At 36.7% G+C, this 27,314-nt stretch overlaps 1 protein-coding gene across 3 annotated transcripts in view; it reads left to right on the top strand.

Moving 5' to 3' along the window:
• The window catches only part of LOC126829341 (acetylcholinesterase), a 37,451-nt gene extending 19,111 nt beyond the window's left edge, over positions 1–18,340 (top strand). For 2 of the 3 annotated variants that reach the window (XM_050559147.2, XM_050559158.2), the window contains exons 2-4: positions 6,726–8,301; positions 10,705–10,898; positions 14,568–18,340. In XM_050559147.2, the coding sequence (XP_050415104.1) occupies positions 6,767–8,301; positions 10,705–10,898; positions 14,568–14,710 (1,872 nt within the window). In that variant the 5' untranslated portion in view covers positions 6,726–6,766 and the 3' untranslated portion in view covers positions 14,711–18,340. Of the gene's footprint in view, positions 1–3,568; positions 3,947–6,725; positions 8,302–10,704; positions 10,899–14,567 lie in introns of those variants that run through there. The other variant, XM_050559143.1, reaches the window with a different exon arrangement.
• Positions 18,341–27,314: the final 8,974 nt, after the last annotated feature.

Raw genomic sequence — 27,314 nt, 5'->3', positions numbered from 1 at the left:
TTATACATGTACACTGAATTTAAAATTTTAATATTCATCCAATAAACAAAGTCTTCTCTTGGATTAACTTTAATGCGTTAGTTAACGGATAATGAAATTGACTTTCCAGCAACAGAAATTTAACGGACCGTTAACAAACGACACGTTAGACACAAACTAGGTCATTTTGGGACTAACATATGGTTCCATTGTATCTCAATGATTGGCTTGCGCGTAGGGGTCTTTATCAATGGGAGGAAACCGGAGGAAACTCACGAGGTTGCACAGGCGAATCGAAAGCACGCGATTTGACTCGAGGACAGATTTTATGCGCACGCGCTAAACCTCTAGACCACCCAACCCTCTCCATAAGAAAACATAATAAAATTATTAGCAGAAGATCAGTCGGACTTGAAAGATTTTACGCTAGATGGCGCTGCCTCGTCTGCAGATTATGCCGAATATTGCGATTTTTTCGATTCGTCATATCTTTGTAAAAACTGCATGGAATTCAATCAATTTTAGATTGATATCCCTTTTGGGGTTTCAACTTTCACAATATTGTAGTCTGTAACAGATTCAAAATCAGTGGGTTTTATAAATTATTCAGAGCTTAGAACACTTGAACCATCATGGTCTTTATTCTAAAACCACTGACGTCATTAGTGATGGCGAGATTGCGTGGTTTAAAGAACCCGACTGTAAATAACCGAGTTTAATCCGATCGTTTTACAACCAGGTTGCTTGAAACCAGACGTCTTCTTCACAGGAAAATCAAACGGAACGAAACATTCATCGATATTTCTGGAACGAGAATAGGGTGTCGACTCAATTTACTGCCGTATGTTGCCTGCAGATGTGTGAGATTACGGGGGTGTTTGGACGATTTCTCCTCACTGATTACTAAAATTAAGATAATGTCGATTCTTTTCAATGGTCTTAAGATTGACTTTGTTCCATATTTGGCGTGCAGTTGCCCACGGCAGCAATAAAAAAGATGGAGAGGATTTCGTATCAGAAGAGTGATTATTGTTTTGGACGCGGTGGTGTTGAAACATTTTAATTACGGGTCTTGGTTCATTAGAAGATGTAACTGTGGGTTAGGGTGTTGGAAATTTAAATGAAATGAAATGGAGTTGAACTTATAACAATGTTGACAGAACACAGTTTTTATAGGAAACTATCACTGGGTTTATTCTAAAAGCACGATGTTTCCACAAGTATCCTCTTATCGTTATCAAGCACAATAACATTTAGTTATTGTTAGCGTTTGTTCGTAGGGTTTTACGCCCGCTTCCACCTTGGGTGATATCGCAGACTAGATATTTAGTAAACTTGAGGTCAATAAATGAAATTTATAGTGAAACCATTAATAACAGTAACAATAGGAATGAAGAAGGTAAACGATTCTAACAAAAACAACAAATACTAAAATACCCTAGTAGCTGTTTTCCATAAGTATGTGTTTTTCCATAAGTAACAATAGGAATCAAGAAGGTAAACGATTCTAAAAAAACAACAAATACTAAAATACACTAGTAGCTGTTTTCCAGAAGTATGTGTTTTTGTTTTTTCTCTATCTAATTACTAAATGCCATTTAAAGATTACTAAAAGGCAATTAGCTTACTGGGAATTTACCAGCTTGGAGCAAGATCTTATTTGCAGCATTGAAGTTAACTGGCCCCTTAATTTTAACAATGTTCTAGTTTAAAATGGATTAAAAATCCCCCAATTGCTGTTCAGAGGATTTGAGTTGCAAACTGAATTTTGGGCAATTACGAACGCTTAGACATCTCTGTACCATAGTGAAGATGGTCCTGCGTTTGGAGTTGGTTAACTTGTTTACTACAAAATATCCAGAGAGATCTTTGAACTTTCAGTTATAACACTTGCTTATATCCTCGGACCCAAGATGGCGCAGGAAGTAAGACGTTAACTCGCTAACTTGGCGATCCCTGTGTTTACCGGGAAAGGTCATCATGATTTTCTGGCGCCCGCACCCCCCCCCCCTTGATAGTGGTGCAGTTCATTTCATTTCACTCTCTTATATCCTAATGGACGAAAGTTTTATGTAAAAAAAAACCAGGCCCAAGAATTATCGATGTAATAAATATCTGAAGTGTCAGCTACAATGCATTGATTAGAAGATCTTTAATAACAAACCAACTTGATTAGCATAATAGATATTGGAAAATAATGATCACAAACGTTCCTTTGAGCGATCACCCATCACATTCTTCTCTGTTTTTATTCTATTTTGAATTAGCTATAATAGCCGCACTTAATAAAGTTTGATTCGATTTCATATTCTACTTTAAAGGGGTTATCCCATCTACACATGTTAGTAGAATTTAACGTAGACTATGCATATCTATGATCATAACATCTTGCCATTTGGTTTGTTTCGTGGGTATAAAGTATGTGTATTTTTTTTTTGGGGGGGGGGGGGGCGATTTCTTTTGTTTTAGTTTTGTTGTTTTAAAGTGGGGATGAAGCAAATATTTGCTACTCTAACGAATATTATATGGTTTATTCCAGTCGGACACATCCAAATACATACACTAAATAAATAATACAAATACATACACTAAATAAATAATACAAATACATACACTAAATAAATAATACAAATACATACACTAAATAAATAATACAAATACATACACTAAATAAATAATACAAGAGCAAAATCTTGATATAACTTAAACATACATTATGCAAGAGCTAAATCTGCCTATTGCAGTTAAATGGTGTGGTTTAGTTTTCCTGCTTATAAGGTCGCTTTTCAAACCTCTTGTGTTTTCTCCGGGTTTCTCTCGCTAAAAAAGAAGCTTGCGCGAAAACGAATTATTGACCCTATTACATCATAAGATACTGATCATAACGTCACGGATTTGCGCGTAGTAGTTCTGATCTTCTTAGTAACTATTAAATGTCTTTTCTGAATTCGTCAACCATGCAGATTGTGGGTAATAGGTTAAAAGAATATATTAATCCCGAATTGACCTAGTTTGTCCCGAGTGAACACTAAACAACCCCGCCCCCCCCCCTCTCTCTCTCTCTTTCTCTCTCCCTCTCTCTCTCTCTCTCTCTGTCCCCCACCCCACCTATCTCCCCCCCCTCTCTCTCTCTCTCTCTCTCTCTCTCTCTCTGCCGCAATGAGGAGATTATAACGAGTAAACATATTTGTACAAATTGGTTGTCCATGGAGACATTTCAATTATAGTTGGAGAAATGTATTTCTTCTGACCTAAGGCTTCTGGCCCTATTACGTCATAAGATACTGATCATTACGTCACGGATTTGCGCGTAGTAGTTCTGATGTTCTTGGTAACTATTAAATGTCTTTTCTGAATTCGTCAACGATGCAGAATGCGGCTAATCAGTTAAAAGAATGTTAAAAATAGTAGTTATACGCAGTTAAAAACAAAAGCTTTCTTTCTCTTCGCCCCTAACGTGTAACTCGAGGACTGTGAATAGATAAGTTCGCGGATAAGTTGTCACTTGTACGTAATTAAATTTACTAATTGGTGTCCTAAATTTAACGAAAGATTCCATTGTTGTGCTGTCTTTTACGTATGTATCAAGTTCATAGTGCGTTGTTAGTTGGGGAATTGACTCATATAAGGTGTACATAAGTCGTCCCGTTCCTAACTCTTCGTATTAATAAGTGCTGATCAAAAGAGACGAATTATCCGAGCATTAACAAGTTTTAAGCCCGTTGTCCAGCTGTGACCTGCCCAGTGGTCGCTAGTTCAATCACTGTCAGTCGTGTATTGATCTATCGATCCTGAGCACACGTTTTGATTTTTGTGTTGCTAATTTTTTTTTAGTGATTTTTTTTTTCCTTTGAGTCTTGGAAGTTGTGGGTTATATAGACAGTTGCTACTGCAGTCAACCAGTGAGTATATCATTGGTAAAGGTCTATAACGGATTTTACGTTTTGGTTACACTATACCTGAATCAGTAAGTGATTTTATTTTTATTAAATTTGACTTAATGTTTCGTTTATTTCACTGGAAATATTTACCATAAATTAAAAACCGCAGGGTGTGATTTACATAGGAAAGAAATTAGTAACGTATGTAAAATAAAACGAAATTTGGTTTAACGTCCTACTTTTCTGCACCAACCGTGATACTTAAGACGAGAGAGAGAGAGAGAGAGAGAGAGAGAGAGAGCTACGTAACTTGTCTTAAATTCTAATTAATATAGGCCCAAATAACCTATATAGTTGTATATTATTTATTGTCTACAGATAGTATAACATACCGCTTATATCTGATACACCTTTGTTATTTTTATTCGTTTAATTTTACAATGGGAATAATATGTTATTGCTGGAAGGTTTTCTATACCCTTTTAGATGATTATTCTTATTCGTGATCGTTTCTGTGAACTCGATCGTATATATATTTCAAATGTTTAAATATTTTGTAATTATTATTCACGCGCTCATTATGCATGTGTAGTCGTTCGGATGGGACGAAAAACCGAGGTCCCATGTACACATTGCCGTGCCCGTAAATAATCCTAGACAGCAGGAATTCGATATAAGAGTAGACCGTTGCGCCGCTGTCCGGGCAAAATTTCCATCATGGCACACTGTATGACGTATGTCGGTCTTGCTCAGCCCAGTCGGAGCAGAACAGTGGGACATAAAACACCATTACGTTTGAAGAGTCCAGGGAAAGACACGATCTAAGTCACATTTTTGTCTTTTCGCATAAAAGGCAAAACATACTTTTGGACGAGAATGCTTGACGCGAACAGAACAACGAGTGGGTTTAATTACAACTTCAAAATGATGTTTAATACGAATCATAATTACCAGTACAACAACTGACTGCCACTTTTCAGCCAAATTAAGGTCAAATAATGGGTACGATGGACGTATTTGTCCGGGTGGCCATTTCAGAAGGGCTTTGATTCGATGTGACTCCGATCGTTGTTACCTGAAATTGATTGTTCCACAGAAAGTTTATACAATTTGCTACCAAATGGCGCCATTAACTGGGGTTTGTTAAAAAAAAAAGTGACTTAGATCGTTCTTCCCCGGGGCTCTTCATTAAGTGTAAACCCGTGCACACAGTCGTGGGTGTTGAAATATACAATGATGTTTATAATCAGGGACCATACACATAATAGTGAAATTTCTGAGCTGTTATTATTCTCATTTATTCCGTTAAACAACAATTTAAAACATTAAAATGAAATGCACTATTATAATTATCACATATATTATTTCGATCAAACTTGCAAATGAGATAGGGATATTTAGTAGTAGAAGCATTTGTGGGTCATTTGAATTTTTTTCTCGGGAAAATAGCCAAATTTTCCACGGCTTAATTCACGCTAAAATGTACTCAGTTATTATTATTTAGTATTTAGTAAAGCCTTGGGGTGAATGGTTAACGCGTGCGCGTTAGATCAGAAAGTCTGTCATTGAGTCAAGTGGTGTGGTTTCGATTCCCTGCTTGTATGTGACAAGGAGTAGGATCGCCTTCCACTGCAACGAATTATTGAAATAAAATTGAACCATATGTTAGTCCCGAAATAACCTGGTTTACGTCGTGTGGGTGTTAAACCCCTTTTCTCACTCTCTTCGGGAAAATATCAAATTTTTTCATGTCTTAATCAACGCTAATATGTGTTCAAATTGATCACTTAACGTGTAATTAAGAAAACAACATGAAAATAGCAATGGTAGATAATCTACCTACTTGAATTCAATCAGATTACAAATATCCCGTTTATATCGCCTGAAGTGGTTGTCGAATGTTGACAGATTTGCAATATTAATTATATTATTTTATTATCTTGTAAATACTCTACGGATTTTGAAATTTGGAATCTTTGCTTACATGGTATTACAAAGCAAACCCGGCGTTTAGTAATTGACTAGCTACAGAACACAATTCTGTGAAACACAAGAATCCCAGTCGAATTATCGCCCAGCAATAAACAGTATTTTTTTTTTTTTTTTTTTTTTGCAGGGGGCGGGGATGGGGGGTGGGGGGTGATTTGAGTATATTTATTAAAGGTGTAATGTTTTGATTTGAGTTTATTTATTAAAGATGCATTAGATGTTTGATTTGTGTATATTTATTAAAGGTGTAATAATTGTTTTAATTTATGCATAGTTATGAAAGATGTAATAGCTGTTTTGATTTGGGTTTATTTATTAAAAATTTAATATATAGTTGGTGTAATTTCTGTATAATTTTCTAAAGATATTCTAAATTGGTTTAAAAGGTATAATTGTTGTTTTGATTTGTATGCATCTGTTAATGGTGTAATAGTTGTTTTGATTTGAGTTTATTTACCAAAGGTATTATAATTTGTTTTAAAAGGTATGATAGTTGTTTTATTTTGTGTATATTTATTAAAGATGTAATAGTTGTTTTGATTTCAATTTATTTATCAAAGGTATACCAATTTGTTTTAAAAGGTATAATGGTTGTTTTGATTTGTGTATATTTATTAAAGGTATTATAGTTGTTTTGGTTTGTATATATCTATTAATTGTGTAATAGTTGTTTTGATTTGAGTTTATTTATACTTTGTTTTAAAAGGTATAATATTTGTTTTGATTCGTGTATTTTTTTAAAAGGTGTAATAGTTGTTTTACTTTGAGTTTATTTATCAGAGGTATACCAATTTGTTTTTAAAGGTATAATGGTTGTTTTGATTTGTGTATATTTATTAAAGATGTAATAATTGTTTTTATTTGTGTATATTTCAGGATTAAGTCATTAAAGGTGAAAGGGGTGAGCAGGAGATAAGATGATGGATTTACAGCTTTTGGCCGCTACCTTGTTTACTCACCTTCTCTTCCTCCTCCAGAACACCATCACCGTCAATGGCTACAAGCCGATCGTGAAAACAGAAAAGGGATTGGTACAAGGATTTCGAATGACTACTAACGGCAAAGATCTTGACGCTTTTTTCGGTATTCCATACGCTAAACCTCCACTCGGTGGCATGCGGTTTAAGCCACCTATACCCGTCGATCCGTGGGACGGAATACTAAACGCCACCGTCAAGCCAAAGTGCTGTATGCAAGGGTATGATCAGGTTTTTGGTAATTTTTCTGGTGCTTGGGTATGGAACCCAAACACGCAACCCAGCGAAGACTGTTTATATTTGAATGTGTGGGTGCCAAAAACGAATCCACCGTACGAAAATAAAGCTGTGATGGTGTGGATTTATGGCGGCTCGTTCTATAGTGGTAGCGCTGCTCTGGATATTTACGACAGTCAGCACCTGGCAACGGAGAACGATGTTATTGTCGTTGCTATGCAGTACAGAGTGGGAGCTTTAGGGTTTCTAGCCATGGGCCATCATGAGGCCCCAGGAAATGCCGGAATGTTTGACCAAAGATTAGCATTAGAATGGGTACAAAGAAACATTCATCATTTTGGCGGGAGTTCGAGGAATGTGACATTATTCGGTGAAAGTGCTGGGGCAGTCAGTATTGGATTGCATATGGTTTCTCCGATAAGTCGAGGACTTTTTGATCGTGCAATTTTGCAAAGTGGTGCACCACACAATGAATGGGGAACAGTACCCACTGACGAAGGTATACGACGTGGGCGACTGCTGGCTGGATTTATGGATTGTGATAGTAAAGCGGAGGCTAGTGACGTAATTGAGTGTTTACGTAATGTTCCAGCTGAACATTTTCAGAGGCACGAATTCAGTGTCGCGAAAGGTATTATACAGTTTCCATTTGTTCCCGTCGTGGATGGCAACTTTCTTGTGGAAACACCAGCTGAGTCGTTAATCAGAGGAAATTTTAAAAGATGTCCCCTTCTATTAGGTAGCAATTCCAACGAAGGGATCTGGTTCTTATTTTACGAAATTCAAGAATTTTTCACATTAGAATCCACCGGACTGCTTACTAGCGAGCAGTTCAAAGCGGTATTGTCGCGGTTGTTTGAATTCTATCCGCAATATCCACATAAACAAAATGATTTTGGAATGGATGCCATTATTTTCCAATACACCAATTGGTTAGATCCCAAAGACCAATACAAAAATAGACTGCAGTCTGAACAGTCAGTGGGCGACTGTCATTTTGTGTGTTTTGTGCAAGAAACAGCTAGTATTTACGCGCGCGCGGGAATGAATGTGTATAGTTATCTATTTGACCATCGGTCAAGCGTGTCACCGTGGCCGGAGTGGACCGGGGTCATGCATGGTGATGAAATTGCGTTTATATTTGGTGAACCTTTAAATGCTAATTTCAAATATCTAGCACGAGAAAGGGATCTAAGTAGAAAAATGATGAGATACTGGTCAAATTTTGCTAAAACTGGGTAAGTATGAACTGTTATGTTACGATAAGAATCTTTGATAGGCACCTAGTAACTGTATAGAGCAGTAAACTGTAACACATACTTATGCAAGCTACTAATTTTGAGAGACTTTGAGAGACCACTCTTCGAAAAATCGTCGAAATGAATTAGTGTACTTACGGAAAACAGCTACTAATTTATTAGGTCGATAACGTTGAATAGGGGGTTGGATGGCGGAATGGTTAGCGCGTGTGCGTTTTATCATAAGGTATGACCGTATGTCCAACCTCGTGGGTTTTCTCAGGTTCCTTCGGTTTCTTCCCACTGCTAAAGACCCCTACGCGCAAGCGAATAATTGAAAAAAATTGAACCATATGTTAGTCCCGAAATGACCTAGTTTGTGTCGGGTGGACGTTAAACCCCACCTCTGGGAGAACCCTCTTCGAAACGTTGCCCAAATAAATTAGTAGCTGTACACGTTTTATAGTCTATTACTAGGTTACAAGTTATTTAATATACGCCCTCATTGACGGTCGTATTTTGTCACCTGTGTCCGTCACCCGTCTTCAGTTTCTTCTGAACACTCTTAAATTGAAAACAAAGCAGTAGTTATATCAGGGTCCCGACCGAGGGCTACAAGAGAACCCGGGGCCACGACCTTAGAGTGACGGGGAAAATAACAGTTAAAATCACACGGTAATTTATTAATGAGACATCGGTGATTAATGAAGTGGCGAAAGGAAGGAGGACATCGATTGTTATTTCAAAACACGAAAAACACTTCATTGGTCTAGAGCGTAGCAATGCATTGTCATATTGTTTGTAGTATCCTAAAGATGCGTTATGTAAGATTTAAATAAAGAGCTGACAGATCTCGCTATACTTGTTAAAATATAGATAATAAAAGGGGATTATGTTGAAAACGTCAGTCAAATTACTTCATTCTGAGCGGACTTATCGTCGCTTGAAGAAGAGTGTAGTCTCGATCGTCATTGCTGCTGTTATTACGATAATAAACAAAGTATCTACTTTCCATTGTTAAATTAAATCATTAACTGCCAATCGTATTTAAATCTGATGGCATGTAAATAAATATATGCCCGATTAATGATTTATATAACATTTAAGGCCAAACGAAAGATCTGCATTAGTAAGATTTAATTCTTGAATAATGTATCCTTAAAAAAATATTCGTACTAGTAGGCATTGTTCAGTAGGTCACGGTATTGCCATTGCCAAAATTTCGTCAGACACACTTTAATATAATCTTATAAACAGGACAGAACTGGCGACGGAATTTGATAAAACTTGCAGCAACGGGGTATGCGTTTCGCTCAATCGCTGACTTAACATTTTCCTCCATCTTCATATTTTGACTTAAAGCACGTGAATGCGACACAGAAATAAATTCCCAAACTTGATAGGATTGTTTATTGGTGTTTGTGTGATCTGATGCACGCGTTTTATACCATGGTGTGGTTTCGATCCCAAGCTTGACTCGACAAGGAAGTTCGCCTGCCAAACATCGTGGATTTTCTCCGGGCTCTCTAGTTTCCTATCACTGCTTAGGTCTGGGAATGCTTTGTGAACTCTAATATGAATGTAGTAGAAACAAAAATCTTGTTTGTTTTGACAGACCAATTTTGAAGAAACTGAATCTTCTTGAATCATTGTCAAATCATGCAGGTGGTACCCCATAATAGAAAATCTTTAAGGCAGTCAATATCCTAGCTGAGTTTATGCTTTAGGTTAAAATACCCCAATGAGGAAATTAAAGGGACATTTTTCAGTATGTAACAGATTGGAATGGAACTTTCTCTCTTGAGTTGGATAAATACTGGTTACGTCATTGCTAGATAAAACCACCTTGTTTGCTGTTTCAGACGGGTGTGGGGATTTAACTTGAAATAGTTCAGTACATTTTTTTATGTGTCTGAGAAATTCATTTCAAACTTTGGCACCCATTATTGAAAATAAACTCGCCCATATTCGTTCACCGAACGAAAGTTACCCAGACCAGTGGTGTATACATGAAACATTTCCACAATTAATTTAGGTCTTTATGGTTACGGTTTCAGTTTGGAAGATTGAGCGGAAGTGGGTTTGTTTATTAATTTACTTCTTTGTCTCGCTTAAGCAGTTGTACATTGTATCTCGCCACACCATCTTAATATTTTGAACAAAATCACCTTGTCAATCAAATCAGCTCAAAATCCTACCGAATCGACAATTGTATTTGTAACCGATGACAGAGGTAGGGTACCATTTTAAGATTTAACACAAGGTCCTGTTAGTACCAAGGGCTAGTATGGATTGTCTTTAACTGGAACAACAGATCAAAAGATTTTAATATTTTAACAAATTTAACCCACTGATATGCGATCATTCCTTTCCCTTTTTAATATCTGACATTTTATGTTTCAGCGATCCTAATCGGGGTCCTGGTGAAATGAGTTTAAACGAGTGGCCGCCTTTTCTCCCTCAAACTCAGGATTATCTTGTTCTCTCTACGAAATATCTTCACACAGCTGACAGATCACAGGCCGTAAGATCGGGATATAAAGCACACGAATGTGCGTTCTGGCGCAATTATCTACCTCATCTCGTTGCAGGAACAGGTAAGCCTTCTTTACATTTCAAGATGACGACCTAAAACTATATAGGGGTGGATATATGACACGATTGACTCAGACAATATCGTGTTGGCGTTGTTTATTGTCAGCCCTTTGGGGAAGGGGAGTAAAGGGGGGGGGGGTCAGGTTGGTTGGGGAGGAGAACAGGTCGGTTGGGGATGTCATTTCCATACGGAAAACTCGGGAACACCATGCCAACTGTTTGGTAACAATCTCCCACTTCCTTTCGAAAGTTAATCAAATTTCGCGTTTGACACCGACAAGATCAAAATGGGAAACTCCTTTTGAACTTCTACTGGATAAATTACTCTACTTCCGGTCTGCAGCCTATCAAATTTAGGATTTGACTATGGCACTAATGCGATGAAATAACTGGATTATTACCGATGGGATGATCACGATGGGAAACTCCTTTTATACCTCTACTGGATAAAGTACCCTGGCCCCCATGATACATTCACGCCTCATAGCTTATTTTAGCCCGTAACCTCAATAGCTTGAGTCAGTTGGGTGATTGGGGCAATAACTACACAGTAATTAAAACTTAATGTCTGTATGTGTGTGCATGGTATGGAGTTACGTTCCTTTAAAGATGACGTTCCAAGCAAATGCTCTTCTTCGCATTTATTTTCATGTAAAAACTCTTATGATTCTGTAATTAAGTACATCCAAGTTTTAATAAAACTTCATGAAGAATGGGTTGTCTTGAAACAAATAAATGGTAGAAGTGGTATTACTTTATTTGTCTAAGACACAATAGGAATCTTTAAGTACCCATAACTTTAGAATTGATCGATTTGAATAATTTGTTGACCAATATGTTTTCTAACACGAGTAATATTGGTTGTTGCATATAGTCTGTAATCCTATATTAAACCTTTATTGGCCTGTTGGTGCTTCAATGCCACATCATGTGGCGGCTGTCATACTGTAGTCTATATCGTGAGGAGTGGGGTTAACCGACATGCTATGGGTGCAAGAAATAACAAATAAAGTCTCATGGGAGGGTAGCACAATTTGATGAAAAACTTAAAACATCTGTTAGTTAGCATGTCCCTGTGTTTTATATTAAATTGAACATAGTTTCTAACATAATTAGCATTTACTGTTGCACGAAGTTGTCTGTTAGTTCTTTCCCTTATCCCTCAAATAATGTCTTATTGCAATCCCAGTACGGCATAGTCTGGATTTAATGACGCGTCTCCTGAAATACTATTTAAAGCATTGGATTATAGCAGGCAGTTGAAATGTTAAAGCAGGGGAGTTTAAATGAAATAGTTTTCTATTTTGGTAAAATCAAAGAGGTTCTGGTACTTAAAGGAGAAGTTTCCTCTTTTTCTATAACTGCTGAAGTACGTCAATTTTAGAAAACAAAATAAAAGAACAGTCATTAGAAAAATTAATGGCATTAGAACCTCCGACTCAGGGTCCAGAAAAGCTCCAAAGTTAACGTCATTAGAACTTCAGAGCCAGAGTTCCATTAGATCCTTAAGGGTCGGAAAGAGTTCAAAGATTACCGTCATTAGATCTTTAAAACAGTTTCAAAACAGTTCCCAAGTTAATGTCATTAGAACCTTTCTTTGAGATTATTGATTCTTACCATGCTATGAATTTTGTTACCAGTCCATATGATATCAGAAACCCATGATTACATATCGTATAATGTATAATTATTGATAATCAGGGTATATACTGGTCAATAAATATTAATCATTGTCACATTATTATATACTTATACCAAAATCACATAATAATTGGGTTAATCCCGTAATCCGGCTTAATCTGCTTGCCTTCTACTAATCCATATTGATGATTTGCTTGCTATCCTTCATCAGTATATTATGGAATTATATCCTCTTAGTCTAGCTTTATATACTCTATAATTTGACTAGATATCATGCTCACTGTCCGTGACACGTCGCGTCAATTTTGTTATGTCACAGATGCTGGATGTAAAACATATGTATTATTACATGTACTGTACTGTGATATTACGCGCAAGGCCCTGATTGGAAAGAGCATCCAGTCTTTCGGGTGGAACGGAAAACCGAATTGAACACATCGCAAGAAACCGGAGTCAGACGAGTTGCTATTCGCAAACTCGACTGTTAAAAATACTCTAAATCTACTCAAGCTACTTTACCGTTGGAACGCAGAGTAATATACGTATAAGTCATTACTATCGGTACAGATGCGAATTTAACGATCGCTTAAACAGGACTACATATTTGAGTATCTGCATCAAAGCGGTATACTGCTATCACTTGACTATATATATATATATATATATATATTTATAATCTATTAATGCTCTTTTAAGTCACATTATCTTGGTAAGTTACCACTTGTGATATTTCGGGGCGCATTGTTATGATAAGTATCGCAAAAGCCAAGTATATTGTTCTTATAAGCACGTGTTGAATTCCTATTGCAAAAACCTTACTGCATGGTCTGCCTCTTTAATATATCAAACTGATTTAAAATATAGACCTAAATTTCGTTTCGATTGTTTTAGAATTTCGAATCAGCAAAATTTAAACTATTATCTTACGAAACGAAATATGGTCTTTTCTTCAATTTGACTGAAAGCTATATACAACGCTTTTTAACCGCATGAAACTTTTACTAAACGACATATAAACCTAATACGAAGTGGATGGGATTTTTACTGCATGGCGATGTATTATTAACAGATTAAGGCAGGTGGCATGACACAGGTAAAGTACTTATATCCTTTACTAACTTACAAATAATATAGCTTATAGTCTATGATAGTCATTTCTAGTAATGTTAAAGTTGCAATTTCACATTTTTAAGTTATATTTTTATAATGTATAAAAATAAAGCCTTAAAATAGATGGTATTGTTAAAGAATAATCCTATTAATCCTATAATTCACTATTGCCAGTTGAGAAATTGGCAAAAATATCATTTTCAACTTCAAATTCAAACGTTTGAAGATAGCTATTCCATGTGGGAAATAGAAAAACAAGGGAGGTAATTGTGTTATTATTTCCGGGATCAAGGATTTATCAGTAAGAGAATGATACATGTGATCGTATAATAGTAAGTTGACAACCTATTGAGCAAAAGACATAGAAATAATTATGTTTTGACTTTCTTAGAAAATATGAAATTCTCGCTTTAATCCTTTGCCAACAACACTGTTGGGAAAAGCCTAGCTCAAAACCCGCCGTATGAGCTACTACGGACAGTCTATGGTGGAAATTTTAGTAAACCCGTGCCTGAGACTTACGCGTCAATTGCGTGCATTCGGCACCGTAGAAGATCGCAAACTTGCCGTAGAAAAGTTTGGTCCTACACATACAAAATTTTGACCCTGCGAGCTACCAAACCATACCACCCGTGCTTCTCAAAACACGTACGGTCTAGAGGGAGCTAGGCTAAAGCTTTAACTCTAAAACGAATATCAGGCCAAATAGGCATCTATTCCGTTCAGTGTTTACACAGATAGGTTGAACTGAAAATTACTCATCGGTCGCTATTTTGATTTGTTTTCTTAATCTGGTACTTTTTTTTAGCGTGGATTAAGCACTGACAAATTTGATATCGTCTTAAAAATGCAATTGTCACCCCTTTTCATTTCATTGTGTTTCTCTTGAATAAATTTTCTCCCCTTTCATTTTTTTTCAGCGGATATTTCTGATGTAGAACGAGAATGGAAACTGCAATTTGACCAATGGAAAAATCATTACATCGTCGACTGGAAGAATCAATTTGATAATTTTCTTAATAATTACGAAAGACGATTACAGACATGTGGTGGAACACCTTAAATAAAACAGACTATAACACTTCAGTATCGCACCTTTTCACACGCACGAAAAAAAAAAAATCATTTTTTTTAAAAAATGGTATTTCATCGTATTAACTACGTAATAACATGTATTTGTACATATAGTCAGTTTCATAATTGTTAATAATCCACCAAGCACTTCATAAAATTTCCATAATTGGCATATAGTTATTTGAATACGAGTAATACTCCATTTTGTTTATGCTAGGTTCCCACTGTCGTGCGATGCGTTACCATAGGATTGTCCCTATTGAGTCCATGATCTGGGGCTGGTTGTTCAAAGCTCTGTTGGGGGGGTTGGATGGCTGAATGGTTAGCGTGCGCGCGCTGTATCATAAAGTCTGTCATTGAGTCGACTGGTGTGGTTTCGAATCCCCGGTTGTACGTGGCAAGGAGTAGGGTCGCCTGTCCAACCTCGTGGGTTTTCTCCGGGGCCTCCGGTTTCCTCCCACTGCTAAAGACCCCTACGCGCAAGCGAATTATGTAAATAAATTTTTTAAAAAAACATATGTTAGTCCCGAAATGACCTAGTTTGTGTCGAGTGGACGTTAAACCCCATTTCTCTCTCTCTCTCAAAGCTCTGTTAACTTTTAGCATCTCGTTAACATGGAGTTAATGAGTCGTTATCTTTAACACAGAGATGGTCTGTTGCTGGAAGCCCCGTTAACTTTAACAAGTCGTTAACATGGCGTTATATTTAACGGATGTGTTGGGCTCCGTTATCTGTTTAACCATGGCATTAGTCGGCTGTCCGCCGAAGTATACCCTTAGCAAAAAGTCATAGATTACCAGTATAATTTTCTAAGAACATTCTAGAGGGTTGGGCGATGGGTGGCTGAGGGCATGTAGGAAATACTGACCCCAAATATTCTACAGTTTTTGTAGTGCAAATCCCATAATTTTTCATACAGATTTATGCTAAAATTTCTTAAGGAAAAAATAAAGTATTCTATAGTTTTTTTTTATAGTTGTCCCACTGTCTTCAGTTTCTTGTTAATAATAACTTCATTAAAGTTGTTATACATATACATAGAATTTAAAAATTTAAAACTCAGCCAATGAACAAACAGTCTTCTCTTGGATTAACTTTAATCAGTCCGTTAGCTAAGGGATAATGAAATTGACTTTCTAGCAACAGAAATTTAACGGACCGTTAACAAACGACACGTTAGCAAGATGATGATCCGTTCGAGTTTAACGGATTGTTAAAATAACTTCGTTTTGAGCAACTGGTCCCTGGTAGGTGAAGATATGTTCGGACACCTTTCGATATGATCAACACTACTTCCACGACGGGCCCCAAAAGATCTGATAAGATCACCACGATTAGTGAACGATTAAAAACAGGATTTCAATCGTAGCGCGAATCGTGATAATGGGAACCTAGCCTTAGTTTAGCTGATTGGTTGTATGGATGGTTGGACCAAGGACAAGTCCCGGAGTGGCAAGAGTTTTTTTCAAATGATGGGATTGGAAATACGGACAGGAACTTACTAATAACTGGATTCACAAAACTAAAGACAGCGAAAGTAGATTGGAGTTGAAGGGCGGGAAAATATTTCCGATTGAGAAATTGCCAAGCAAAACGTAGGTCGCGAGAAAGGAAGGGATTCAGGGAGTTCTTTGGACGAGTTAATGCTAGAGATGCTTATAAGTTGGTCAATCGCCACTTATTGGGGTTGGGGTCATAGGTATACTGTGCAGCGCCCCGGGGTACGAATTCCAACAAGCCCAGTATATCATGTATAAACACGGACAACTTATAGGGGTTTATTTTGGGGCATTATTAAAGATGCTTTATGTAAGATTTAGATAAAAAAAAAACCTGGTCGTTCTTGCTGTAATAGTTCAAAACTAGATAATGAAACATGAATACCGGTTTATTAAAAATGTCATTGATGTTACGTCATTCTGAGCAAAGGTATCAGTGTTTGAAGTTTTGACAAGATGTAACATAGATCTTTTATTATGGTAGCAACACTACTTAACAATCAAGACTAAGCCTCGGTTCACCATTTTTAAATTAAATTATTTTAAAATAACGACCTTGTTTCAATCCATTTAAATCTCGGTCATCCGATTTCCTAGAGGAGTTGATTATAGGATTGGCGTATGAATAAGCGTCTAAATAATAGTTTATATAACATTTGAAGCCAACATAAAGACCAGCAGGAAGGTTTAGCCCTTACATAATGCAGTTTTAACTGTTTTTCGCACAAATGTTTGTATTCACAACATACCATTTGTTGTATTTTTTATGTTGGATCGCCTTTTTTCGTAATATTACACATATATTTTACATCGCATTGTAATTTGTTAAGAATGTATGCATGATTTAAGGCATGACTAAGTCGCTTTTAAAAGGGCTAAATTCTTCTTTTCAGATTTTGTTGTATCGACATTTCATCCAATGCTTGCGATATTAACACCCGGTCGCACACCTTACGTTCGGGCGAAATGTCAGATATTTTACTATAGGCTGCGGACTTATTGATAGTCAGTTTACTTCCAATGTAACCCTCAAAGCCATATAAATGTTGTTTTTTTTCGGTACTACGGGTACCAGTAAGGTTTCTGAATTATTTTGCAACATTTTGCTACTTTTATTGTCTGTTATGTCCATTGTGACTGAAACAGCCGCGGCGTAACCCTCGCGAAAATTATTGTAAACTACGTGTTAGTCAAAATCTATAGGAATGACGTCATTTCTATGACGCGACAAATACATGCAGTTGTCCCATGTTCTTGTGGTCATTTTCGCGAGTTTTACCCGACTGTGGGGTCGGGTTTTGGAGTTTACATCATACAGGGAGTAATCCTTAACAGGCATTTAGTAATTGGATACAGGGAGTACTTATGCTTCACTATAATATTAGATGGAATGATCAGTAGCAATTAGAGCCTTGTTTATTTTATATATTATGTGACTTCACCACAACTCTTTTAAGAGCCAAGCGGGATTTGAATGGCCTATAAGTGGTCTGGAGTGCCGCGCTTCGAGCTCTAGCTGGAATGGAGATAGGGGCGCCTTCACAACCTCGTGGGTTTACTCCGGGTACTCCGGTTTCCTCCCACAGGAAAGACCCCTGCGCATGCACTAAGATAATAAAATGAAAAAAAGACAACTTGTCTGCGATATCACCCTCGGTGGAAGCGGACGTTAAACACTAAGAACAACAACGGGGTACTCATTGGGCGCTACCCTGCAAAAGGCATTGTGTCTTCACCCAAAGGAAAGGCGTCCTACTCGATCTCGCGTCTCCTACCTGTGCTAGACTAAGCCTATTATTTGGCTCCTACGCCTTTTAGCGAGGCATGCGCTGTATTGGCGTAATAGCTGGTGGCTTGGACGCGACCGATTTGGGGCGGGGGGGGGGGGGGGTAGGTTTTTAAATGATCAGGACACATTTTGGGGGAATCTTAAGACATTTCAGGCTCAGTTTTAACCTTTTGAACCTGAAATAGATTAAAATTGTTTATATTGTTGTACTGTTTGTATATGTATATATATATGTAGAGAAATATTATTTTTAGAATAGAAGTATTATGTAGGTTTCCTTCATCGATCTTGATTCATACAAGTTTCAATAAATATTTACTTTTTATATATTTTCATGACTTACTCTTTCATTACCTATACTTTCTCTACAACACTTTATACCACTTTTAGGTTGAGTTCACTTAGTTATTGGTGGCCACGGCGGCTCATTGAGGATTGCACTGGCATACCAACAAGGCGGTCACATGTCCTGTTCGTCGGAATTTTTAACCTGGGTTCCCCTAGAGATATACTGTGATGTGTTTGTTGGGGTTTTTTTGGGTTTTTTTTTTTAGCTACGATTGGATGCCTTTAGTTTCAGCTGGCAAACTTAATTTCTTCATTAATGAATGCAACATCTTAAAATAAGTTAATTTTATAATCAATCGTTGTTTAGAAGAAACTTTGCCAGGTGAAACTATATAGTCCCCTCTCTTATCTCGAGACACACAGGGTCGATAGACGAGGTTTCGTATCTAGGGTTCCCCTTGTCAGGAGAGTCTGTCATGGGACAGCGTATAGTCATTTAGATTGGACGACAAACCGGGGTCACGTGTACACTTTTAGAGTGCAACTAAAAGAACAGTTTGAAATGGGTGACGTGGCCAGGAACATTTTCTCTCCTACCACACTGGAAGGCGCATGTCCATCTTTATTATCCCGGTTGGTGCAGGGAGAAGTAGGACGTTAAACCCCATTTGATTTATTTCAATTCCTGTGATGTCAGAAGTGCAACCCAGTTCTCCTTTAATTAACCGAGGCACCGTATGTGATGTCAGTAGGGTAACTGTCAATACTTAAATATAGTCCGTTCTATATTATTGGCTCTTTTTACTCGGTAAACACTTTGTTTTGGCTGTTTACAGTTGACGACAGTTACCCTCACGACTGACTTGTACCTCGGATCGAGCACGCTGGAAACTAATAGACTATGAATCAACTATATAAAGAATCTACAAAGGCTGGACTTCATCTTTGAATAAATTATTCCATTTACATTTCATAAAAGTATAAAAACAGAAATGAAAAGAAAGTGTTTAACGTCCCCGTTTTCTGCTCCGTCCGGGCCCACACTTATTTTGAATTCTAGCTGGCCTTTATGTGAGCGCCCATGTGTACAAGAGACCTCTGTTTTTGGTCCCATCCGTAAGACAAGACACTGTTCTTTGTCTGGCTCGCCATCCTGCATTACTGACAGCGGGGGGAAACTAACACCGGAATATCACTTTTCTACTCCATCCGGGCTTACACTTATTTTGAATTCCAGCTGTCTTTTACGTGTGTCCCCATGTGTAAAAGGGACCTCAGGTTTTGGTCCCATCCGTAAGACCAGACACTTTGTCTTGCCGGGTTCTCCGCCCTTTTGAACCATTAAAATAGAAACGGGTTAATTGGTTTCAATGCATCAAAAACAAAAGATTTTTTGATGTTGAATTATTTAAAAACGATCAGTTGCTGTTTAAATATCCATTTTTCTTCAATATACTGAATAAAATGATGTCTCTAGGAAATTCACTTCTGACGTAGGATATGTCTACAGAATACATCCTACCTCTCTCCATATGCTAAAACAATCAAAATGGCTAATTAACGACTCTATTTTCTACTATAATTCTCCAAGGGAGGTTAAAACGGTCCTAAACGGAATAGCACAAACGCCAGAAAAGACGTTTTTGCGTCATAAAATACGCTCTAATTAAGCTGTTTAACAGGATAAATGCATAAAAAGATAATTGCATGGATATAATTAATAGTAGAAAGAGATTCGCGCGTCATCCTTAACAATAGAAAGACGAATAAAACTAATTCAAGATGGAGGGAACATTTAAAAACAGACAATTTACGACTTTGCTAAGTAGAAGAATTTACGTCAATAATAAGAATGGTTTACGTTAGAGAAGTGATGATGGTACTACTTTTGGTTCGCACCAAGCAGGAGTAAAGCACTATGTGTAAATACGTTCGTGAACTGGAAATAGCAAGTGCAGGAGGACCGCACCACACATCACAATTAACTAAAACCCGAAAGACATTCACGCGGACTAGACAATTACCTGTAGTAAACTCTTCGTCTAATTCTATCGGAGGTTCTTTTACATGCCCCCAACCTGAACATTGGGCGTCGCTTTTACGTGTACCTCAATCTGAACATCGGCGGCCGTCGCTTTTACGTGTACCCCAATCTGAACATCGGCGGCTGTCGATTTTACGTGTACACCAACCTGAATATCGGCGGCCGTCGATTTTACGTCTACCCCAACTCGAACATCGGCGGCCGTCGATTTTACGTGTACATCAACCTCAACATCGGCGGGCATCGATTTTTCGTCCCATCCGAATGACTACTGAACACATTATTTGACACATTTTTTGGACAATAATTTTCACGGTTTAATCCACGCCAGAACGTTTCAATTTGATTATTTTAATTATCCCGGTTAAGGCAGCAAAGTAAGACTTAAACCCGCATTTAGTTGTTTAACGTTATTTTTTGATAGATCACCGATTTATTATATTATAACTACCTGCTCATGTATGTTTACACGAGACGGGTTAAGCCAGTGGATGATATGTGTACACGGGAAAGCTATTTTCAGAAAATTCTGCTTTTACAAAATAAAAAGAAAACATATCAACAGTTGTAACTCGGTGTCAGAAGTAAACGAGCGCTGTAAACATCCACAAACGCTTGGCTCGCGGCCATTTTAATTTGATGTGAAACCGTTACGGCTGGTTAAGACATCTTGCATTTGCATCTGCACGTTTATGGTTTTGTACTATGGATGTATTGAGTTGTTTAGTTTTACTGCAAGTTCGATCCGTTAGCTTACTTTGTTGAGGAATAAACACACATGTAATAAAGGCACTGACTTCCTCCAGAGAATGTTGAAAGAGAAGATCTGGGTCTTTCGTAGCCATTGCAGAAACAAAAAAATGGCAAGACATTCATTTAGTTCATATTACATTGATAAAAGCCTCGTATACATGGGCGAACCATTACATTTCCTGAGAAACTAATACCGCCGGGCAGAACAGTTCCATCACGAATTTGAATCCTACGAGTAATTAAAGGGTATCTAAATGTATTCCACTATATCAGTAAAAGTTGGTGAGTTTCATAGTAATACCATATATAAAATACCTCGGTTGTATTAGTTACCCCAGATTGACAAAATTATGATCAAACGATATAAAGTTAGGATCAAACGATATAAAATTAGGTTCAAACGATATAAAGCTGTGATCAAACGATATAAAGTTAAGATCAAACGATATAAAGTAAGGATCAAACGATGGGGTCTAGAGTGATAAAGTTAGAATCATAAGCTAAGATTTGGATTGATAAAGTTGGGATCATGTGATAAGATCTAGCGTGTGATAAATTAAGGATCCAATGATGAGATTAGATTGATAAAGTAAGGATCAAATGAAGAGATCTGGAGTTAAACAGTTGGGGTCTAGAGTGTTAAAGTTAGGATTCAATGATGGGATCTAGATTGATAAGGTAAGGATCCAATGAAGAGATCTGGAGTTTTACAGATAGGATCAAAAAATGATGGGATCTAGAGTGATGAAGTTAGGATCAATGGGATCTAGATTGATAAGTAAGGATCCAATGATGTGATCTAGAGTTAAACAGTTTGATCGAACGATGGGATCTAGAGAGATAGAGTTAGAATCCAATAATAAGATCTAGATTGATAAAGTTAGGATCAATACATAGGATCTGAAAGCTATAAAGTTAGGACGAATACTGATATCTAGATTGAAAAGGATATGACAGACCTAGAATGATAAACCTTTGATCCAATGATCAATCGGCATTTCTCGTTAAATTTCGGGAATCTCCTACGCAATTGAATTTATATTCGGTCATTATACAGGCGGAAGATTTAACCCAATTAGAGACACGAAAGCTGCGACGCCCCTAAAAACTGTTGGTACTTTGGACATTTGTAGTGCTAGATATGCGAACAATAGGATCAGTTTGGTATGCAGTCATCAGGGTATCTCTGAATACGAACATATAAATAAGATTTTTGGGAATAACATTCGTCTCGCGGAGTGCTGACTGCTACCCCCTCCCCCCTCCTCTACCCGCGTGACAAAGGTGAAATGTTGGGCGGGGGCAAATGTGCTTCCAGTGTACGTACTTCAAATAGAAGTACCCAACAAACCTTAAAATGCACTATGTGTTCATTACATATAGCAATTTCAAAACAATTATCACTTCAAGGACATGAAAACACGTGTAAGAAAACCGTATACAAATATTTAATTATCATTACATATTTTACTAGTAAAAAAAACACTGTTTCTAACATCAAGAGTACAGTTTTCTAATAAATAACGAACTGCCATTGAGTGCGAAAAAACTGAATACAACATGATAATAATACATTTATATGTTTGTTTATTTTCGATACACTTGGATACCGTAATTTGAGAACTTCTTGCATTATCCTCTCTGTCTTTTAGTTTAACATTTAACATCATACTAAACTTACGATGTCTGTTTACAATTAGATCCGCTTGAGAAAATAGTTCTGTGTGCAGAATGGGCCAAATCTATTTGTTAAGGCCAGATCAATTTTTGTCAAGGTCGTTGAGATGTAAATAAGGTTAAGGCACGTGATTGTTGGCGGGATTGTAGGTTAGGCTTAGTGTAAGCATTGGGGCTAGGGTTAGGGTTAGGGTTGGGATTAGCACTAGCCCTGTTTACATCTTCTGACCTATGACGAAAAATTGAACTGGCCTTATCATTTAGCACTATCTGTGCAGAATGATTTACAGGGCATTTCTAAAACACCCTGGCATAGGGGGTCCCAGTGAGATTGTCTCCCTCTGGACACGGGAAAACTTGAATTTCGGCAAACTATAATGGATATGTGGTATGTGTAACAAGTGTAGCGTTTACTTTTCTTTTCTCCTCTCAAATCATACTAAACTTAGGCTGTCATTCTACAATAAACTCCGCTTGATAACAGACACTAAGCTAGTTGACCGACATTTTAAGTGCTAAATCGCCAATTTTAGTGGAAAACACTAAGTATATTTAGAGAATTGTGAGTAGAATTTATTTCGCTTCTATTTAATTAAATAGAAAAGGTTTATTTAGTCTGTGTGCGTATAACAGATGTGAAACAGAGTAGAAATAGAAGTAGATAGTTCTCTCTGTGCAGAATACTCTCAAATAGTACTAAAATACCCCACTGTTTCTTTAATTGTTTTTTTTTACAAAGCTGCGGGGCATTTTTTAACAGTGGTACATTTGCCCCACTACTTACGGTAGTAAGAACTGCCCTGGTTCTTTAAAGAAAGCGTGCGTGAAATTATAAACGACGATAACCCTGTGGATTGTTCAATGCGAGGTATGTGCATCTTGCTCCGACACCAACGTGTACACGGGGCCTCATCACTTCCGAACCACTAACCACATCTTCCTTGTAAGTCATGTCAAATGAAGGTCGGGCTTGCAATATCTCGAAGATCTCCTCAACTCACGGCCTGGCGACTCGACCCCCCCCCCCTCCTAAAGTATCTCAAATGCGCTTTTGGGAACCGTTTACTACCCTCCTGTTGACTACCTAGAATACAAGGAGACCAAAGCGCTCCTGAAATACATGGTAACAACCAGGTATTAAAAAAGGCTTTCAAAACACATGGTCTCTAGGGGTAACAACAAGGTATTAAAATGTTTTCCAAAATACGTGGTCTCTAGGGGCAACACACGGGATTAATAAGGCTTTCAAAACACATGCATGGTCTCTAACTAGGCGCAACAGCCAGGTATTAAATTGTTTTTCAAAACACATGCATGGTCTTTCTCTGAGTGCAACAACTAGGTATTAAAAAAGTTTCAAAATACATGGTATTAAAAGTATTAAAAGAGCTTTTAAAATACATGATCTCTAGAAGCAACAACGGGGATCTTCAAAATACATAGACTATATGGGAAAACCTGGGTATAACCAGGTATAAAAATGTTTTCCAAAATACATGATCTCTAGGGGCAACAACCAGGTATTAAACGTGCTACCGAAATATAGAGTCTCTATGGGCAACAACCAAGTATAAAATGAGTTCCAAGAATACATGGTTTCTAGAGGCAACAATCATGTATAAAAAGCGTTTCCAGAATACTTGGTCACCAGGGGTAATAACCACCAGGTAATAAAAGTTTTCCTAAAACACATGGAATCATCGGAAGTGACAAAGGTCATTTTTATTATTGATAATAAAGGTTTAGGTGATAGATTGGGAAATTGTTTTTCATTGTTTCTAAAAAGAAAAAAAAATATATGTTCATCCTTTTTCTTCGTTTAATATTTAGGCATAATTTGTATCTCTTGGCAATTTCCCTAAAACCTCATCTCCTTTCAATGGTTTCTTATTATATAAATGTTTCGTGTTGAAATGGAAGTCTGGCAGTCTTCTAATGTATACTAGAACAACCAACTTTACTTAAGTTTATTTTGTTTATCCAAACATTTTAAAAATTGACATTTCATGTTGTGTCTCAAATAGTATCTGTTTAAAATAAACCTATATATTGTAGCCTAGTGTATCTTCAGGTGTCAGCTTTAAAGATGCATTATGTAAGAAATATATAGAGCTGGGGTTCTTGCTATAATCTTTTAAATATAGATAATAAAAAATGAATAATTTGAGAATTTTGTTCAAATTACTTTATTCTGAGCGAAGTTCTGATTGTTTGAAGATATAGCTAAGATTGTTTATTATCGTAGCAACAGTTCTTGACATCCGAGGTTAAATCTCAATTATCCATTTTACATTAAATCTTCAAATCTCGCTAGTTTTAATCCTTTTAAATTTTTATAAATTTTTTATGTGAATAAATTTTCTAAATTATAGTTTACATAAAGACCTGCAATAAACAGATTCAGGTCTAACATAATGCATCTTTAATACACTTGATGCCAGACCATGTTCATCCTGATTTCTATCTTGGAACCTCTTACAGACTTATAATATTTGTACAAATTTTATAGGAAAAATTGGAAGATCCTTTGGGGCTGTAATTAGACTACTACTATCTGTTGAGTAATAACTGAATAGGCAAGCAAATATAGTTTATATTGTCATAAGTTTTAATAACTGTTTAAATTTTGGGTGAACCGTTTTAAACATTAGTCTAAGCATGCGATTATTCTTTGATGTTAGATTGAATTCCATGAAGAGTAGACAGAAATGATGCTGTCTAGACCAAATTCACTCACCGACACAAAAAATGGAGTTTAACGTCCTACAGTTCTGCTCTGACTGGGCTGATGAAGACGGGCATACGCCATATGGTGTCCTATGAGGGAAATTTTGCCTGAACAGCTGCACTACGGCCTACTCTTGTATCAAATTCCAACAGCCAAGGGATCTTTAACATGCATGCCAATGTGTACACGGGACCTAATTTTTTTCTCCCATCCGAACAACTAGACAGATGTCCCACTGCATGACCTTAAAAACTATAATGGTATGTAATGATGAAGATGTTAAATCCCATTTCATTCTGCTCAGATAATAACCCCCAATCTACCACCACTGATTACTATACCTAAAATTAGATCCAGCTCAAAATAGTTAAACATACATTATGCAAGAGCTAAATCTGCCAATTGCAGGTCTGTCTTTAGGCCTGAAATCTTATCTAAATTATTAATTAGACATTAATTAACTTATCCAGACCATAATCAACTCTCGATGTCATCGCTAGCCAGCGATGTTTATTGGATGAGCTTCTGATTTGCTGTTAAACTCCCATTCATGAGTTAATCATGAAATGGATAATCGAGACTATCTTTTTTATCTACCGACTTTAGTAATGATGATGAGGCTAGGTCGAAAATTCAATTGCTAAAATTTCGATTCAGAGTGGAAAAATTTGACTGAAATTTTCAGCAAATTCCCTTTACATTATCTAGTTTTTAACTATTATAGTGAGAACTGCCAGCTCTTTACATAATCTCCCATAATGTATCTTTAACCAAATCTAATTTTCTGCATTATTTGTTTACATAAATAAAAGATCAAGACAGTTAAAAGAATCTCAGCACTTTTATTCAATCACATTCAATAAAACCATAACAAAAATACTGTCATGGTCATAATAAAGGCACCAGGCGATATAAGAAGGAAGACTTGAAAGCTTATAAAACATCTAAAGACCATTATTCCTACACTGTCCTAATGTAGGGGGCAATAGGTAACATATTGTAAAGAGTACAAGACCTATGTGTGTACCTATGCCTGTAAAATATACCCTCGGGGGTTTATCAAATTTTTTTAGATAAATAAATTGCATTAATAAGAGATTCATATCCACTAATTAATTAAGAATGTGGAGGATATCATATCATACTCCTTCCTTCATGAAGATGGTGGTTGTCTTCAGTCTGGTAAGAAATGGTGTATGTTATGATGAGATAGTTTAAAGGGACAATAACACTCTTGCTGGCTTGAAAGCTCCAGAAAATAAATAATATCTCTATCTAAGTACTAGATGTTTAAGTGTCCTACCTGTTGTGTAAATTATCCATTACATCCTTTCTTACTTGTCCAGAGGGTTCGAAAATATTTTTAAATCGAAGTTTCATTTGAAAAGGTTTACGTTAGACGTTTCAAACCATTATGTTGAATTTTACAAAATTTTTAAATAAGGTGTGTTAAGATGAAATTTGTATCATCAATTAATTTAAATATTCTAAAATAGTACAATTTGTTGACCAGAATAAAGATTGGGACATATTATTCAGTTACAACAAGAGTGGTATTGAGCCTTTAAATAAAATGCTTTCCACCTTCATAATATACGTAAAAGAAACAAAAACCATATAACTCTCACCAAGAATTTAAATATAACCAATTTTGAATCATAAAACCAGATTCAATACCAAAAATGCAAGTACTGACCTATTTAGAGTAAGGAATCTTTATACGTCATGAAAACCACTGAAAAATATTTGAATGACTACTATAAATTCCACAGAATCATTAATACCATGTTTTCTTGTGTATTAGAGACACTTTT

Source organism: Patella vulgata, chromosome 1 (assembly GCF_932274485.2).
Source record: "Patella vulgata chromosome 1, xgPatVulg1.2, whole genome shotgun sequence".
Taxonomy (NCBI): domain Eukaryota; kingdom Metazoa; phylum Mollusca; class Gastropoda; family Patellidae; genus Patella; species Patella vulgata.
Note: the sequence above shows the minus strand (reverse complement) of the source record. Positions and strands in the feature narration are given on the sequence as shown.